General features: G+C 40.7%; 1 protein-coding gene across 2 annotated transcripts in view; it reads left to right on the top strand.

The window, feature by feature from the left end:
- The window catches only part of LOC110521343 (receptor-type tyrosine-protein phosphatase zeta), a 94,333-nt gene extending 82,397 nt beyond the window's left edge, over positions 1-11,936 (top strand). For both annotated transcript variants that reach the window (XM_021598843.2, XM_021598842.2), the window contains 7 exons: positions 305-398; positions 843-919; positions 1,081-1,209; positions 1,311-1,463; positions 5,966-6,108; positions 10,271-10,406; positions 10,516-11,936. In XM_021598843.2, coding sequence (XP_021454518.2) covers positions 305-398; positions 843-919; positions 1,081-1,209; positions 1,311-1,463; positions 5,966-6,108; positions 10,271-10,406; positions 10,516-10,659 — 876 coding nt within the window. In that variant the 3' untranslated portion in view covers positions 10,660-11,936. The remainder of the gene's footprint in view (positions 1-304; positions 399-842; positions 920-1,080; positions 1,210-1,310; positions 1,464-5,965; positions 6,109-10,270; positions 10,407-10,515) is intronic.
- Positions 11,937-17,933: the final 5,997 nt, after the last annotated feature.

The raw sequence follows: 17,933 nt of genomic DNA, 5'->3' as shown, positions 1-17,933 counted from the left end.
AGAAACCTTTCAATATATAAGTTTAAACATTATTTAAAAACAATTTAAATATAGTATATATAAATGTTGTGGGACTATAGTAGATGAAGAATCAATATTTTTTTAGATTGAGTATTTATTGGGTCATTATGCTAGTGTATTATGTATGTTTGTAATAGTGTGTTATATGTGAAAGTGTGTTTGTATTATAAATTGTATTTTAATGTTAAGGACTCTTGGAAGATTAGTCCAAATGGGGACTAAAAGAGATCCTAATAAAATCAAATAAAATAAAATCTGCTCCTTGGTTCCAATGTGATTGCAGCTGATATCCTCGTCCAATGCCATACAGTGTGACTACTCAGCAGCCCTGAAAGAGTGTAACAGAGAGAAGAACAGAAACTCCTCTTTAATACCCGGTGAGTTACAGACAGGTTTGTTCATACGTTGAAAGGTTCCAGCACTTTGAAAACCTCCTCTCCTCTTGACCTTGGAATAGCATCCACCACGACTGTGAACAGTTTAGACAACGAGACCTTTTTTACATTTCAGGTTGGATTTCTACCAGCACTCAACCTCAACATTGTCACTTTCAATAGAACATTTAGCAAAATGCCCGCACACTTTAACCCCTCCTAACTAAAACTGTACTAAAAAAATAAAAGCAAAGAAGTTATTTGAGAGCATGGACCTTGAAGCACATTTTGTTTTTGTTTGACAAAATCATGTTATATAGGTAAAGCAATGATAATGGTTTAGTAATGCCGCTCTGATAAAGCTAACCATTCTAAAAGTTATATTCTACAAAATTATATTCTGTATACCTTATGAGGAAGTTTAACAACGCGTGGCTTTGTCTCCAGGTGAAAGGTCACGGGTTTGTCTGTCCACAGTGGCTGGAGAAACTACATCAGACTACATCAACGCCTCATACCTCACGGTAAGAACCCAACCATTCTAGATAGAAGAGTCACGGTGACAGATACTAACTACATAGTTACACATAGTAACACATTTTCAGTAAATTTTACTTTTGGTTTCCTGTCCATATTGGCGATCGGATTCAGGTCTCAATGTTCTACCACCGGTTGTGTTCCCCAGGGGTACCGGCAGAGCACTGAGTTCATCGTGACCCAAAACCCGCTGGCCGGCACAGTGACAGACTTCTGGAGGATGATCTGGGATCACAACGCTCAGGTCATAGTCACACTGCCGGGAACACCAAGCCTGGTGGGTATCTATCTGTCGTCCTGGACTCAAAACCTCTGATGTATGCATGGCAGCCATATTGTGCCTCAAACAGGAAGTCCTTACCACATCTGTGTTCTCAGGCAGAGGGGGAGGAGCCATATGTGTACTGGCCCCGCAAGGAGCAGCCAATCAGCTATGAGGCGTTCACAGTGACCCTGCAGAGCGAGAACCACATGTGTCTGGCCAACGAGGAGATGCTGGTGGTGCAGCACTACGTCCTTGAGGCTACACAGGTGAGATCAGCTGAGGGAGATCAGCAAGACCAGGGAGATCAGCAAGACCATGGAGATCAGCAAGACCAGGGAGATCAGCTGAGGGAGATCAGCTCAGACCAGGGAGATCAGCCGAGGGAGATCAGCTCAGACCGGGGAGATCAGTAAGACCAGGGAGATCAGCTGAGGGAGATCAGTAAGACCAGGGAGATCAGCTGAGGGTGATCAGTAAAACCATGGAGATCAGCTTGATAAGTAAGATAAGTCCCACTAACATGATCAACTACATAGAACAGACTAACTACATTGGCCACAGACTGTGGGATCATAACTAAAATATCAGCTTCGTAGAATGGACCAGTCACTATGCACCAGACACTATGGACCAGACACTATGGACCAGTCACTATGGACCAGACACTATGCACCAGTCACTATGGACCAGTCACTATGGACCAGACACTATGCACCAGTCACTATGCACCAGACACTATGGACCAGTCACTATGCACCAGACACTATGGACCAGACACTATGGACCAGTCACTATGGACCAGACACTATGGACCAGTCACTATGCACCAGACACTATGGACCAGACACTATGCACCAGACACTATGGACCAGACACTATGGACCAGTCACTATGCACCAGACACTATGGACCAGACACTATGAACCAGTCACTATGCACCAGACACTATGGACCAGACACTATGGACCAGGCACTATGAACCAGTCACTATGCACCAGACACTATGGACCAGACACTATGCACCAGACACTATGGACCAGACACTATGGACCAGGCACTATGGACCAGTCACTATGCACCAGACACTATGGACCAGTCACTATGCACCAGACACTATGGACCAGACACTATGGACCAGACACTATGAACCAGTCACTATGCACCAGACACTATGGACCAGACACTATGCACCAGGCACTATGGACCAGTCACTATGCACCAGACACTATGGACCAGACACTATGGACCAGACATTATGGACCAGACACTATGCACCAGACACTATGGACCAGACACTATGGACCAGACACTATGGACCAGACACTATGGACCAGACACTATGCACCAGACACTATGGACCAGACACTATGCACCAGACACTATGGACCAGACACTATGCACCAGACACTATGGACCAGACACTATGGACCAGACACTATGCACCAGACACTATGGACCAGACACTATGGACCAGACACTATGGACCAGACACTATGGACCAGTCACTATGCACCAGACACTATGGACCAGACACTATGGACCAGACACTATGGACCAGACACTATGCACCAGTCACTATGCACCAGTCACTATGCACCAGACACTATGCACCAGTCACTATGCACCAGTCACTATGCACCAGACACTATGCACCAGACACTATGGACCAGTCACTATGCACCAGACACTATGCACCAGTCACTATGCACCAGACACTATGGACCAGTCGCTATTGGTCATCAAATGTTAACACTGTGTCTATACCCAAACAACCATTAAACCACTGAATTGATACACAGAGGTAATATATAGCAACAAGGAAATGCTTATTCCATGGAGTTGTTCTGCTTATCTCTTCCTGGATCTTATCCCATGGTGAAACCAAATGGCCAGTGAGAAGAGTGGAAATTCAATACATATTCTCCATGCCTCAATGGAGCACAGCTGTTATTTTTCACACAGTTTAGACCCGGACATCTGCACCACTAATCACTGGAACACTTTCAACACACACTCACGCACACAGGCGCACACACACACAGGCACACACACGCACACAGGCGCACACGCACACAGGCGCACTAACACACAGGCACACACACAAACAGGCGCACACGCACACAGGTGCACACGCGCACACAGGCGCACACGCGCACACAGGCGCACACATGCACTACATTACCAAAAGTATGTGGACACCTGCTCATTGAACATTCCATTCCAAAATCATGGGCATTAATATGGAGTTGATCCCCCTTTTGCTGCTATAACAGCCTCCACTCTTCTAGGAAGGTTTTCCACTAGATGTTGGAACATGTATTATTTATTCATTTTTTTATTTCACCTTTATTTAACCAGGTAGGCCAGTTGAGAACAAGTTCTCATTTACAACTGCGACCTGGCCAAGATAAAGCAAAGCAGTGCGACAAAAACAACAACACAGAGTTACACATGGGATAGACAAACGTACAGTCAATAACACAATAGAAACATCTATATACAGTGTGTGCAAATGTAGTAAGATTAGGAGGTAAGGCAATAAATAGGCTGTAGTGGCGAAATGATTACAATTTAGCATTAACACTGGAGTGATAGATGTGCAGATGATGATGTGCAAGTAGAGATACTGGGGTGCAAAATAGCAAAAAGAAATAAACATATGGGGGATGAGGAAGTTGGGTGGGCTATTTACAGATGGGCTGTGTACAGGTGTAGTGATCGGTAAGCTGCTCTGACAGCTGATGCTTAAAGTTAGTGAGGGAGATATGAGTCTCCAGCTTCAGTGATTTTTGCAATTCGTTCCAGTCATTGGCAGCAGAGAACTGGAAGGAAAGGTGGCCAAAGGAGGAGTTGGCTTTGGGGATGACCAGTGAAATAAACCTGCTGGAGCACGTGCTAGGGGTGGGTGTTGCAATGGTGACCAGTGAGCTGAGATAAGGCAGGGCTTTACCTAGCAAAGACTTATAGATGACCTGGAGTCAGTGGGTTTGGCGACGAATATGTAGTTAGGGCCAGCCAACGAGAGCATACAGGTCGCAGTGGTGGGTAGTATATGGGGCTTCGGTGACTAAACAGATGGCACTGTGATAGACTGCATCTAATTTGCTTGTGCAAGTTGCTGCAGGGGGTGAAGTGCTGTTGGCCGTGGTAGGGGTAGCCAGGTGGAAAGCATGGCCAGCCGTTAAAAATGCTTATTGGATTTATCAGTGATGACAGTGTTTTCTAACCTCAGTGCAGTGGGCAGCTGGGAGGAGGTGCTCTTATTCTCCATGGACTTTACAGTGTCTCAAACCCTTTGGAAATTTGTGCTACAGGATGCAAATCTCTGTTTGAAAAAGCTTTGCTTTCCTAACTGACTGTGTATATTGGTTCCTAACTTCCCTGAAAAGTTGCATATCGCGGGGGCTATTCGATGCTAATGCAGTACACCACAGTATGTTTTTGTGCTAGTCAAGGGCAGTCAGGTCTGGAGTGAACCAAGGGCTATATCTGTTCTTAGTTCTACATTTTTTTAATGGGGCATGCTTATTTAAGATGGTGAGGAAAGCACTTTGATGTTATTTGATGGTGAGGAAAGCACTATTGCTGTTCTTTGATGGTGAGGAAAGCACTATTGCTGTTCTTTGATGGTGAGGAAAGCACTTTGCTGTTCTTTGATGGTGAGGAAAGCACTTTGCTGTTCTTTGATGGTGAGGAAAGCACTTTGCTGTTCTTTGATGGTGAGGAAAGCACTATTGCTGTTCTTTGATGGTGAGGAAAGCACTATTGCTGTTCTTTGATGGTGAGGAAAGCACTATTGCTGTTCTTTGATGGTGAGGAAAGCACTTTGCTGTTCTTTGATGGTGAGGAAAGCACTTTGCTGTTCTTTGATGGTGAGGAAAGCACTATGCTGTTCTTTGATGGTGAGGAAAGCACTATTGCTGTTCTTTGATGGTGAGGAAAGCACTATGCTGTTCTTTGATGGTGAGGAAAGCACTATGCTGTTCTTTGATGGTGAGGAAAGCACTATGCTGTTCTTTGATGGTGAGGAAAGCACTATGCTGTTCTTTGATGGTGAGGAAAGCACTATTGCTGTTCTTTGAACCCTATGATCACTCGGCTACACAGCTGATGCCCCTGGACTCTTTCAATAACACGGGGAGACATGGCGCTTAGAAAGCTAGCGGCCCGGGTCTTCGGCGACATCGCAACGTCCTCATCAAGGTTGGAAAGTAACAGTGAAGATGAGGCCTCAGAGACTGATGTTCAAGAGGTGGACATTGAGGAGGTCCAGGGAGGAGACATGGAAGCCTGAGAGGAAGACAACCAAAGCTTTAGTTTCTAGTTTCTATCATTTTACAGATGTATGTTGATAATGTTTTTGGGAGATGCGATGGATCATTGCGGATCATTCAATATTCCCCTTTTGTTGTTCAGTAAAATCGTCCCATGTGAAGAGTCAACTCATTTAATTAAAGTTCAATTCATAACTAAATAGTTTTTATTTCTATTGGAAGGATTTAATTATTTGCAATTATCTCTACTTAAGGTAAAAGGTTTATGTTTCTGTCTCCATATGATATGGTAAATATATCCAATGCAAAAAACATCTACATTTAAATGGTATTAATATTAATTTGCATTAATTCCCATATATTCCCGTTTATTCCCACGGAAAGTTTCCACTTCAGAATTTTCTCCAACATGTGCAACCCTAGAACATACAAACACTTTCTCTCTCTCTCTAGCCCTCTCTCTGATTGTGTGTTGTTGTCTCCCTCTGGGCCAGGATGACTATGTTCTGGAAGTGAGGCACTACCGGGCGCCTCACTGGCCCAACCCGGACAGCCCCATCAGCAGCACCTTTGAGCTGCTCAGTCTGGTGAAGGAGGAGAGCTCCTCCAAGGAGGGCCCCACGGTGGTCCACGACCAGTAAGACCTCTCTATTGATTTACTGATTATGTATCTGTGAAATAAGGTCATCTCCACTCCAAACCTGGAACAAATGGAACAGTCCCAAAAGTGCAACCCCCAACTATTTGGCACTCAGGTATGTACTCTATCTTGAGCTATCTCAATACTCTTGAAACACTATTTTTCCCTCTCTTTTCTGTTAATACATTCAAGATGATCCACTCTGAGACCTTAACCTAAGAGGATAAGAAGATATGTCCAAATGTGCAATACTCTTAATATTTATTGGAACTGAAACACTGTACTGATCCAGGCCTATTTAGACAATCCTGTCTTAAGATTTGCACACCAATAAAAACAATTCATAAAAAGGATTGTATGTGTATCTATCCTCAGTATAGGGTATAAATTAAGAATTTGTTGCATTTGTTTTTGAATTTGTTGCATGACAACAAGATAACTAGACAACTAGATAATGCATCACAAATATCTCAACCAGCCGGTTGAGTTTCCCAATTAAAGTAAACAAATGTTGTATTGGAATTTGGATAGACTGTTTAAATCATCTAAATATATGATACTTGAATTTACATTATGTCGGCTTCATTTACTCATAATGGAAGAAAGGCCTAGTTAAATGAGGACTGATATAAAGTATTAATTATATATGATCAATGTGTGTGTTAAAATATGAGAATGCATGTAAATTAAGGCGTTTACAGTTTATATGATATGATAAGAATACCAGTAAATTGACATGACATGAATGTTCAACTTCCGGCGCTGACAGAGATGGTCGCCTCGCTTCGCGTTCCTAGGAAACTATTTGATTTGATTGTGAAACAAATAGAATATAACAAGCAGATAGTGAATAATGATAGGGATTTGAAATGAATTTTATCAGACCAAAAAAATCAGATGACAATATTTGTCACATAAACTGAAATTATTCTATTAATATTCTATTCTATTCTAATTTAGCAACCAGGAAATGGCGGAGCTATTTCTGCATAGTACACCTTTAAAGAAATGGTATTAAGTCAAAGCTAGTGATAATGGACAATGGATAAAACAGTCAGTCATTATGTAGAGAATCATTGTACCATCTAAACCGCTGTGAAATATATTTTCCATAACCCAAAATATTGTATTTTCAGCTGTTTGAAGATGGTGTACAAAACCCAAAGTAAAAGATGCAAAGAAAATGGAACTTGAGAAAGGGAAGCAAAGAACTAGATCACAAAGAACATATCTACCGCATCTTAGACTTGCTGTCAATGAGAATGAAATATCTATAACTCACATTTCTATGTGAATTTGGTCGGGTCACCCAAAAAGCTACAAACAGTGCCTTCAGAAAGTATTCAGACATCTTGACTTTATCCACATTTTGTTACGTTACAGCCTTTTTCTAAAATGGATTAAATAAATACAAATCCTCAGCAGTCTACACACAATACCCCATAATGACAAAGGAAAAAGAGGTTTTTAGACATTTTTGCAAATGTATTAAATATTTAAAAAACAGATACCTTATTTACATAAGTATTCAGACCCTTTGCTATGAGACTCGAACTTGAGCTCAGGTGCATCCTGTTTCCATTGATCATCCTTTAGATGTTTTTACAACATGATTCAAGTCCACCTTTGGCAAATTCAATTGATGGGACAGGATTTGGAAAGGCACACACCTGTCTATTTAAGGTCCCACAGTTGACAGTGCATGTCAGAGCAAAAACCAAGCCATGAGGTGGAAGGAAATGTCCGTAGAGCTCCGAGACAGGATTGTGTCGAGGCACAGATCTGGGGAAGGGTACCAAAAAATGTCTGCAGCATTGAATGTTCCCAAGAACACAGTAGCTTCCATCATTCTTAAATGGAAGATTTTGGAACCACCAAGACTCTTCGTAGAGCTGGCCGCCCGGCCAAACTGAGCAATCAGGGGAGAAGGACCTTGGTCAGGGAGGTGACCCGATGGTCACTTTGACAGAGCTTTAGAATTCCTCTGTGGCAATGGGAGAACCTTCCACCTTCAACCTTCCAGGTTGCCAAAAGGCAACTAAAGATTCTCATTCCATGATAAATAAGATTATCTTGGCCTGAATGCCAAGTGCACATCTGGAGGAAACCTGGCACCATCCCTACGGTGAAGCATGGTGGTGGCAGCATCATGCTGTGGGGATGTCTTTCAGCGGCAGGGACTGGGAGACTAGTCAGGATTCGAGGAAAAGATGAACAGAACGAAGTACTGAGAGATCCTTGCTGAAAACCTACTCCAGAGTGCTCAGGACCTGACTGGGGCGAAGGTTCACCTTCAAACAGGACAACGACCCTAAGCACACAGCCAAGACAATGCTGGGGTGGCTTCGGGACAAGTCTCTGAATGTCCTTGAGTGGCCAAGCCAGAGCCTGGACTTGAACCCGATTGAACATCTCTGGAGAGACCTGAAAATAGCTGTGCAGCAACACTCTCCATCCAACCTGTGACAGAGCTTGAGAGGATCTGCAGAGAAGAATGGGAGAAACTCCCCAAATACAGATGTGCCAAGAAGGCTTGAGGCTGTAATCGCTGCCAAGGGTGCTTCAACAAAGTACTGAGTAAAGGGTCTGAATACTTATATAAATGTGATCTTTGCATTTTTTTGTTGTTGAATAAATTTGCAAAAAATTCAAAAAAATGTTTTTGCTTTGCCATTATGGGGTATTGTGTGTGTAGATTGATGAGAGAAAAAAAACAATGTAATCAATTTTAGAATAAGGCTGTAACATAACAAAATGTGGACAAAGTGAAGGGGTCTGAATACTTTCCGAATGCACTGTAGTCTCCCAATCACGTCCGGCTGTGATATAGCCTGGAATCAAACCAGGGTCTGTAGTGAATTTTGGATTTCCTCTAGCACTGAGATGCAGTGCCTTAGACCACTGCGCCACTCGGGAGCCCTTAAGATATACAAGGTAGGGCTTCACCCACTCTGCCCATAATGGGTGACGACACACTTTGGAAATTAATTTTAATTTCCTATTGTTACAAAATACATTTTACCAAGGCAAATAGGATTATTCATGTTCTGAATCATTCAGTGGGGTCTTTCTCTAACATATCATTAACATTATATCCAAGAATTCGGATTTCATAACCTAATATGTTGGATAATAAGCACCGACCTCTTTTCAAATCAAATCAAATTGTATTTGTCACATGCGTCAAATACAACCTGTGTAGACCTTACAGTGAAATGCTTACTTACAAGCCCTTAACCAACAATGTAATTAAAAAAAGTGTTCATAAATTATTTACTAAAATAAATTGAAGTAAAAATTTGAAGAAAATATATAAAATAAAATAACAATAAAATAACAGTAGCGATGCTATTGGGAGGGGGAGGCACAGGATAGTCAAGGTAACATCTACATGTAGGTAGAGGTAAAGTGACTATACATAGATAATAAACATACAGTAGCAGCAGTGTAAAAATGGGGGTGAGGGGGGTCAATGCACATAGTCCAGGTAGCCAAGTAGCTGTTCAGGAGTCTTATGGCTTGGGGGTAGAAGCTGTTAAGGAGCCTTTCAGACCGATCATTTGACATATCTGTTGACATAGTAGAGCAGGTTTCTCGTAACGACTTGAGGATTTTACATTTTGTGGTCCTTGTCTTCAAAGATGTTTCCGCCGGTCGCAAAAAGCTAAATTAGCATGACAAGCTGAATTAAATGTAAAAGGATTTGAAAATAAAAAGCTTGGCACATGCTCAGTATTTCATAGATATTTTTTTTTTTGTGATCAATCTTCGAAAAATAACAGAGATTTTGAATGAATAGGAAAATCTATTACTAAAATATGAAAATACATGTCTCAAAGTGGATGTCTATCTTATATTGTTTTATGTCCTGCGGATTCGAGAAGATTACAAGTGCAACGGGAAAGTGAGCCTGTCAGGTAGCCAGTAGCCTTAATTCTTGCACAGAATCCAGCCTAGCTGATGCGATGCAATTTAACTTTTTTTTACCACTTTCTTTTTCTGTCCTCCATTGATTTAGCCACATTAGCCTACAAGGGTAGAAATACCAATAACTTTTGAGGAGTATCTACACAATGGACATATTATTTTTGAAAATAGTTTTTAGTTGGACATAAGGTCAGTTTTACCACCACTTCAAGGCGTGGGTCTGATTTTGCAGGGTTGGCGGTGTTACTGCGGGAACCTTCTGTGCCCTGTCTACTCTGGTGCGCCAACTAGAGGCGGAGAGCTCTGTGGACGTGTACCAGGTGGCCAAGATGTTCAACCTCATGAGGCCCAGGACCTTCACTGATGTTGTAAGTCAATCTGAAGCACCGACTGTACCTGTTTGATGCACTGTGACCATTTTGTGTCTCAACATTCTCCCTTCAACAGCACAGTTTCTCTATTCCATTTCTCATTCAGGAGCAGTATCAGTTCCTATACACAGCCATGCTGAGTCTGGTGGGCACACAGGAGGATGAGAGGATGCTCCAGTCCTCAGACAACAACGGAACAGTCCCAGGAGGCACCGCCAGCACAGCAGAGAGCCTTGAGTCCCTGGTGTAACCATTTACATTTTAGTCACTTAGCAGAATAGGAGCAATTAGGGTTAAGTGCCTTGCTCAAGGGCACATTGACAGATTTTGTCACCCTGTCGGCTTGAGGATTCGAACCAGAGACCTTTTGGTTACTGGCCCAACGCTCTTAACAGCTAGGCTACCTGCCGCCCTATGGCAACAGGGCCCCTAACTTGTCAGTATGTATTCTCGCCTATCTCACAGTTTTCTGTTTTTAAAAACTGCAGCCTTACCTGTTTACCCTCTCTTCTGTTCTCCGTCTTTGAATGCATTTTCCAGACCGCTGGACATGATACCCTTTGACCTTGTAATGTGTGCCTTTGTATATTCATCTTGTAGCCTACTTGTAATGGCTCTCATACAATTGAAGTCAACTTTTCTGATGTTTTGTTGATACTGCTGTCTTGAGATATTTGCTTTACTCTGTTTCATATTTATTTTCAGTAAGCAAAAAAAAAAAGGGAACATGCTACTTTTTACGTTAAACATGTTTTGTTAGCCTATTTTTTTGTTGAGTCAATGCATTGAGCAACTAATTCTTCCGTCTAACATTGAATATGCTATTTTGTTTGTAGCAACAGTGAGCTTTTGAAGTCGAAAATGCATAATGGTATGAAATAATACATCTAATATGTAAATAATATTATAGCAACCAAGTCAATGGACCAAATTTCTATTTATACTTCTAGATTTTTATATTTTACTACAATTTTTGTCAATTTTTTATGTATGGCTGCATTCTAAAAATAACTTAGTCAAAATATTTTTTATGTTTTAATATTAGTGTTCTGTATTTTGTAACATACTAAATATGAAGCATGGGGTATTGACACTTTTTAGCTGTACATTAAACATTGCTAGAGGATTAGACAGGATTAAACAAGTGAAAGAAAATTCAAGGAATGAGTTTTTGTAGTGTTCTGTATTTCTTTTGTAGTGTTCTGTACAATGAAGAGTTTGTAGAAAAAAAGGGGAGCGCTGATAGAGTACACAATAGTAGGTCTTTGTAAATAGAAGGTGCTCTTTGGTAAATTGGCCAACATAAAGAAAGGAGGACCAAGGCCCTCTTCATATAATTAAAATGCCTTTATTTGTAGGGCATGTTCAATGGAACAACGATTTATTTTCTTTTTTTACTCTGGCGCGTTTCGGCTGCAATGGCCTTTGTCAGGGATCCATCTACAGTGCCTTCAGAAAGTATTCACACCCCTTGACTTTTTCCACATTTTGTTACAGCCCGAATTTAAAATGGATTACGTTTAGATTTTGTTTCACACTGGCCTACACACAACAGCCCATAATGTCAAAGTGGAATATTTTTTTTTAGAAATGTTTACAAATTAATCAAAAATGAAAAGCTGAAATGTCTTGAGTCAATAAGTATTCAACCCCTTTGTTATGGCATGCCTAAATAAGTTCAGGAGTAAACATTTGCATAACAAGTCACAAGTTGCCTGAACTCACTATGTGTGCAGTAATAGTGTTTAACATGATTTTTGAATGACTACCTCATCTCTGTACCCCACACATACAATTGTCTGTAAGGTCCCTAAGTCGAGGAGTGAATTTAAAACACAGATTCAACCACAAAGACCAGGGATGTTTTCCAATGCCTCACAAAGAAGGGCACCTATTGGTAGATGGGTTAAAAAAAATATCCCTTTGAGCATGGTGAAGTTCTTAATTACACTTTGGATGGTGTATCAATAAACCCAGTCATTACAAAGATACAGGCGTCCTTCCTAACTCAGTTGCCAGAGAGGAAGGAAACTGCTCAGGGATTTCACCATGAGGCCAATGGTGACTTTAAAACAGTTACAACATTTAATGGCTGTTGTTGGGGTTCCTTCCTTACGTCCTTGTCAATCATTGGTTCATTGATGAAATTAGCATTATGACAATATCTTTAATTAAATCATTCAAAAACCTTTATTATGCAATTGCATGTTTCTGAGAAAGTTCTGCATCAAACAAAAAGTCTCCAGTTGTTTTGTTACACCCTTAGTCTATCCTGGTGATGTCACTACCTACGTCATTACCTTTTTACTCCTGAGACCAAATCCCTATATAAACAATGGCTTTTAGTGTTATCTAAAACTTAGCAGTAAACGTCCACTCCCCAAAGCTAATTATTTTAGTCTTATCTCCTCCACTCCCCTGCAGAGCTCCTTCTTCACAGTCACACATTCACAGAGAGGCCTTTTTATAAGAAAGAGAGAATTAAAAAACAATTGTGGAATACGAAACCTCTACAATGAATATATATTGTTAATCTGTAGTCTAGGACCCTATAAATGTAAGGAGGGAGGGGTCTTTTCATCCCTCCCCTTCTATTAATACTACATAAGAATAATCAATTATTCTAATATATCAAACATTTTGGTACAACCCTTTTCATGACCCCTAGGGGAACCTGACACTGTGATAGGAGAAAACTGAGGATGGATCAACAACATTGTAGTTACTCAACAATTCTAACGAGTGAAAAGAAGGAAGCCTGTACAGAATAAAAATACTCCAAAACATGCATCCTATTTGCAACAAGGCACTAAAGTAATACTACAAAGAATGTGGCAAAGCAATTACAAACTTGTTGGATGCATTTTCTATTTTTTTGGTTGTGTATCAGATCATTTTGTGACCATAGAAATGGATGGAAAATAATGTAGTGTCATTATGAAAGAAAGCCATCTAAATATATACATAATCGTGTTCATTTTAGCACCAACTGTTAGATAAAAAAATGCTCAGAGCTTGTAAATGAATAATTAAACCACTCTAAAGCGCATACATCCACTTGGCAGGTTGGGCCCTACAGAAGCCTATAGCTTGGATGGTCCAATTTCATTCACACAATATGAGGGCATACAATTAGAATTCTGAATAACGGCACTGTTTTTTTATAGCCTTCTTCACTGTGGAAAAGGGGCCCCAATACATGTCATGTTGATATGATTTTCAGTTTGCTTCCATGATTGGTTTGACATTCGTCTCCCTTATAAGAGAATCATCTAAAACAATTGCTATTGTGTATTTACAATCCCCTTCTCCAAACGGATTACTCATTTACCTAGGTCTTATAAATAGTTCTTATCAATGTATAAATGACAGTGCATGGAGAATGCCGTTATTTCTATCTGAAAAGATAAAGCAGATGCTTTTTCCACTTGGAACCGACAGGTTCGCTCAACCTTATTCATGGTTTCCTCACGCGTAAAGATGATGGAATTAAGAGAGAATTAAGGGCTCTATTCATTCAGATCCTTTTTTAGCTGAGATCAGCATATCAGTTGTCTTGGTGGAACTATGTTAGAGCTGTCAAATCCAGAAGTGACTCTCTGCCTTATACCTAAAGCGGACATTGCCATTGGCTGCACGGAGTCCGTTTAACATCCTTGTTTTACAAGTTCGAACACTGGAATGCAATATGTAATCTACACCTCAATTAGCATGATTAGAAATCATCTTTATTTTGTTTAATGATTTTTGCAATTTGAGCATAATTATTTCTATATAGCCTACACTTTCTCATTCTGAACTTCTAACATGGTTGGGCCGGGTGTGGCTTCCAGACAATGATTGCAAGAGCAGCTGCTCAATGATTTGGGCTTCAATGCAGTTCCACCTCTAAAACATCCACTATGCGGATGTTTGCTATCGCCGGTTAACGCTTGATCTGATTGAATCTAGGTCTTTGTCAAGGTCAGAATACAGCACATCTGTAGACACACCTCCACCCAACCTGGTCTCAGAGCATTTCTTATTATTCTGTATCTAAATACAACACACTCCATTTAGTATGATATGTTACGTTTCGTATGGTATGTATTCATTTGTGGCTGTCCATCACCCATTGCGTATGATTTGTTACAAATAACTTTTCATAGTATCTGTGAATTTGCAAAAATATACCATATGTTATGGATTCTAGCTAGGTCTTAACGTTAGCTAGCTCGCTAACTTTAGCAAGGCTAGTGGTTAGGGTTAAGGTTAGGGGAAGGGTTAGCTCAAATGGTGAGGGGAAGGGTTAGGTACCATGCTAAGTAGTTGAAAAGTTGCTAAAGTTGTCCATGATGAGATTCGAACTCGCAACCTTTAGGTTGCTAGACGTTTGCGTTATATGTCCACCCAGACTAACCAGCCTACATTTGTTTTTGCCTTAATGTAACCATACCAAACTTAACATATCATACCAATTTGCATGTCCCAGATTTGTTTACTATGTTATGTCTAGTTTGAGACCGGGCTGCTCCGCCACACCTTCCTTTCTTTGATCTCCACCCCAAATGAAAAGCGGGTGAATAGCATCCTATTCTCGTGCTTAAATTCAAGGTCAGAATACGGGCTGAGAGAAACATGCATGTAAAGGGAATTACGTTTTATTTACGCGTAATCAACTTAAGTCAGAAGTTATTATTGCCTCCTAATACAGTCCATTTGACCCCATCACATCAGATTAGTAAGCAGTTGTTTGAAATAACACATCATTTCATAGTAAGGCAGCTAGGCTAAACCTTAACAATCAAAAAAGGTATGATCTGTCAACAACAATAGAAATGTCATCTCTCAATAAAAACATTACAATAGAGTAAAAAAATATGAGAAAATATGAAATGTGTTGCATTCACTCATAACGAGTCCAACTTTCCTAAACACTTCATAAGGAGAAAAAAATAAAAATACAAAAATTTCAACCAGATAATGCTGTCAAAAACAATAAGAACTTACTGTCTGCCTAGTTGTTGTGCAAGTCATAAAAGAAAGAATTTAAAAAATACTATAACTGTCACATGGTGTTCATTGTCTAACCCTTTCTTGAAACCTTCCCCCAAATATTATCAGGGGGCTTTGTGGTGGGTCTGTATTACTTTGTTGCTTACAGCAAGCAGAGATGACCACGCCATCTAGTTAAACCAACTTGAATGTTTTTCCGCCATTTGCTATGATAGAATGACCTTTCGGAAGGCCCGATAAGCTGTTAAACAATATGTGCTGGAAGAAGACAAACGGGTGGCTTGAAGAAACAGATCCATCTTAGACATTGGATTATGGATTCCCGGTGACAGTGATGCGACTCTATGGAGTTATGGTATAATCCCTGTGGAGAATTGGTTATTCCAATTGATTTTCATGTTCTAATCCCGTCTAAGACTCCAAAAGAAATGCGCCTTTTCAGGGGAAAATAGGTCAAGTGTCCAGACACCGTCTTGACCAGCAGCTGTATCCATACCTCAATTTGCATTTTTTGACTTTTAATAATTGCATGCCCAATTATCCCTGGCTTGGTGGCCTAGTTTGCATGGGCGGGCCTACATTGAATGGAAGGAAAAGCTGATTGTTTATTCAGAGGCTATGAGTTGACTCAGTAATATCCATTGAAACACAATGGATGCATATTTATAAATATCAAAAGGCACACCTTATTGGTAATTGGTGCTGCATGTCAAGTCAAAGAAATCTCTTTAGAAACCTTACCTAACGCTTATGTTAAGGAAAGCAATTTATCCTAATGAAAATTGGATTGACATTTTCTTAAGAATTTTTGTTCTTTAAACATTTCCCACAACCATGTAAAGTGTTAGTAAATGACGATTGACCCGTTAAACTTTTGAAATGAAAGGACGTTAAAAGCTGCTCCACAATAATACAGACCTGAACTGAAAATGAACCCCTTATTCAAGATTAAAATAGTTTAGATAAAATGTTGAATGCAGTCACAACCTTCCGTGTTCTGTAGGTACTTGAGAATGAATGCCACCAATCAATTTCATCAAAGCCACACAACTTCCACACATCACTTTTCCTTTTATTTTTCTATGAAATACACAAACGGTGGAACAACTGCTAAGAGTTTAATCTCACAAGAAAACCCCAATATGTTCTGCGAGCAGATATAAACTCAGTGGACAGTTTTTGGTACACCACCCTGTTCACACATTTTTTAAATTTCTACAGACATAGCAAACCACGGCCACGTGACGCGCTATAAAGCAGGCAGACAGGCATTGAGGCAGTCAGTTACTGTTCGATTGAATGTTAGAATGAGCAAAACAAGTGACCTAAGCAACTTTGAGCATAGTATCGTCGCCAGTGCCAGGCGCGCTGGTTCCAGTATCTTAGAAACAGCCGGCCTCCTGGGCTTTTCACGCAACAGTGTCTAGGGTTTTTACAGAGAATGGTGCGACAAACAAAAAAACATAGTCCTGTAGGCAAAAACAGCTCGTTGATGAGAGGTCAAAAGAGAATGGCAAAGATCATGCAAGCAAACAAGCGAGCTATACAAACTAGAAAATAACAGTGGTGTGCAGAACGGCATCTCGGAACGCACAACTCGTCAGTCCTTGTCACAGAGAGGTATTGCTGCAGACGACCAATCACCAACATTGGTCAATTGAGGAGTGGAAAAACATTGCCGGGTCCGAGGAATCCCAATTCCGTCACACTGATGGCAGATTCTGGATTTGGTGTAAGCAGTATGGGTCCATGGCCCCCTTCCTGCCTGGTGTCAACAGTAGAGGCTGGTGGCGGTGTACTGGTGTGGGTAATGTTTTCCTGGCACACGTTAGGTCCCTTGCTACCAATTGAGCGTCTGACCACCACACCTGGTAGAATCCATTCCCTGAAAAATTCTGCCTGTTCTGGAGTCAAAATTGGGTCTGACCCAGTACTATATTGTAATAATTTCCCCTCTATGGCCTATCTATTGCCTTACCTCCCTACATTTCCCACACCCTGTACATTGATTTTTCTATACATACATATGTATATATACACACGCATACATACAGGGGCAAAAAAGTATTTAGTCAGCCACCAATTGGGCAAGTTCTCCCACTTAAAAAGATGAGAGGCCTGTAATTTTCATCATAGGTACACTTCAACTATGACAGACAAAATTAGAAAGAAAAAAAAAATCCAGAAAATCGCATTGTAGGATTTTTTATGAATTTATTTGCAAATTATGGTGGAAAATAAGTATTTGGTCACCTACAAACAAGCAAGATTTCTGGCTCTCACAGAACTGTAACTTCTTCTTTAAGAGGCTCCTCTGTCCTCCACTCGTTACCTGTATTAATGGCACCTGTTTGAACTGTCCACAACCTCAAACAGTCACACTCCAAACTCCACTATGGCCAAGACCAACGAGCTGTCAAAGGCCACCAGAAACAAAATTGTAGACCTGCACCAGGCTGAGAAGACTGAATCTGCAATAGGTAAGCAGCTTGGTTTGAAGAAATCAACTGTGGGAGCAATTATTAGGAA

The sequence above is a fragment of the Oncorhynchus mykiss genome, chromosome 30 (assembly GCF_013265735.2).
Source record: "Oncorhynchus mykiss isolate Arlee chromosome 30, USDA_OmykA_1.1, whole genome shotgun sequence".
In the NCBI taxonomy this organism is placed as follows: Eukaryota; Metazoa; Chordata; class Actinopteri; order Salmoniformes; family Salmonidae; genus Oncorhynchus; species Oncorhynchus mykiss.
Note: the sequence above shows the minus strand (reverse complement) of the source record. Positions and strands in the feature narration are given on the sequence as shown.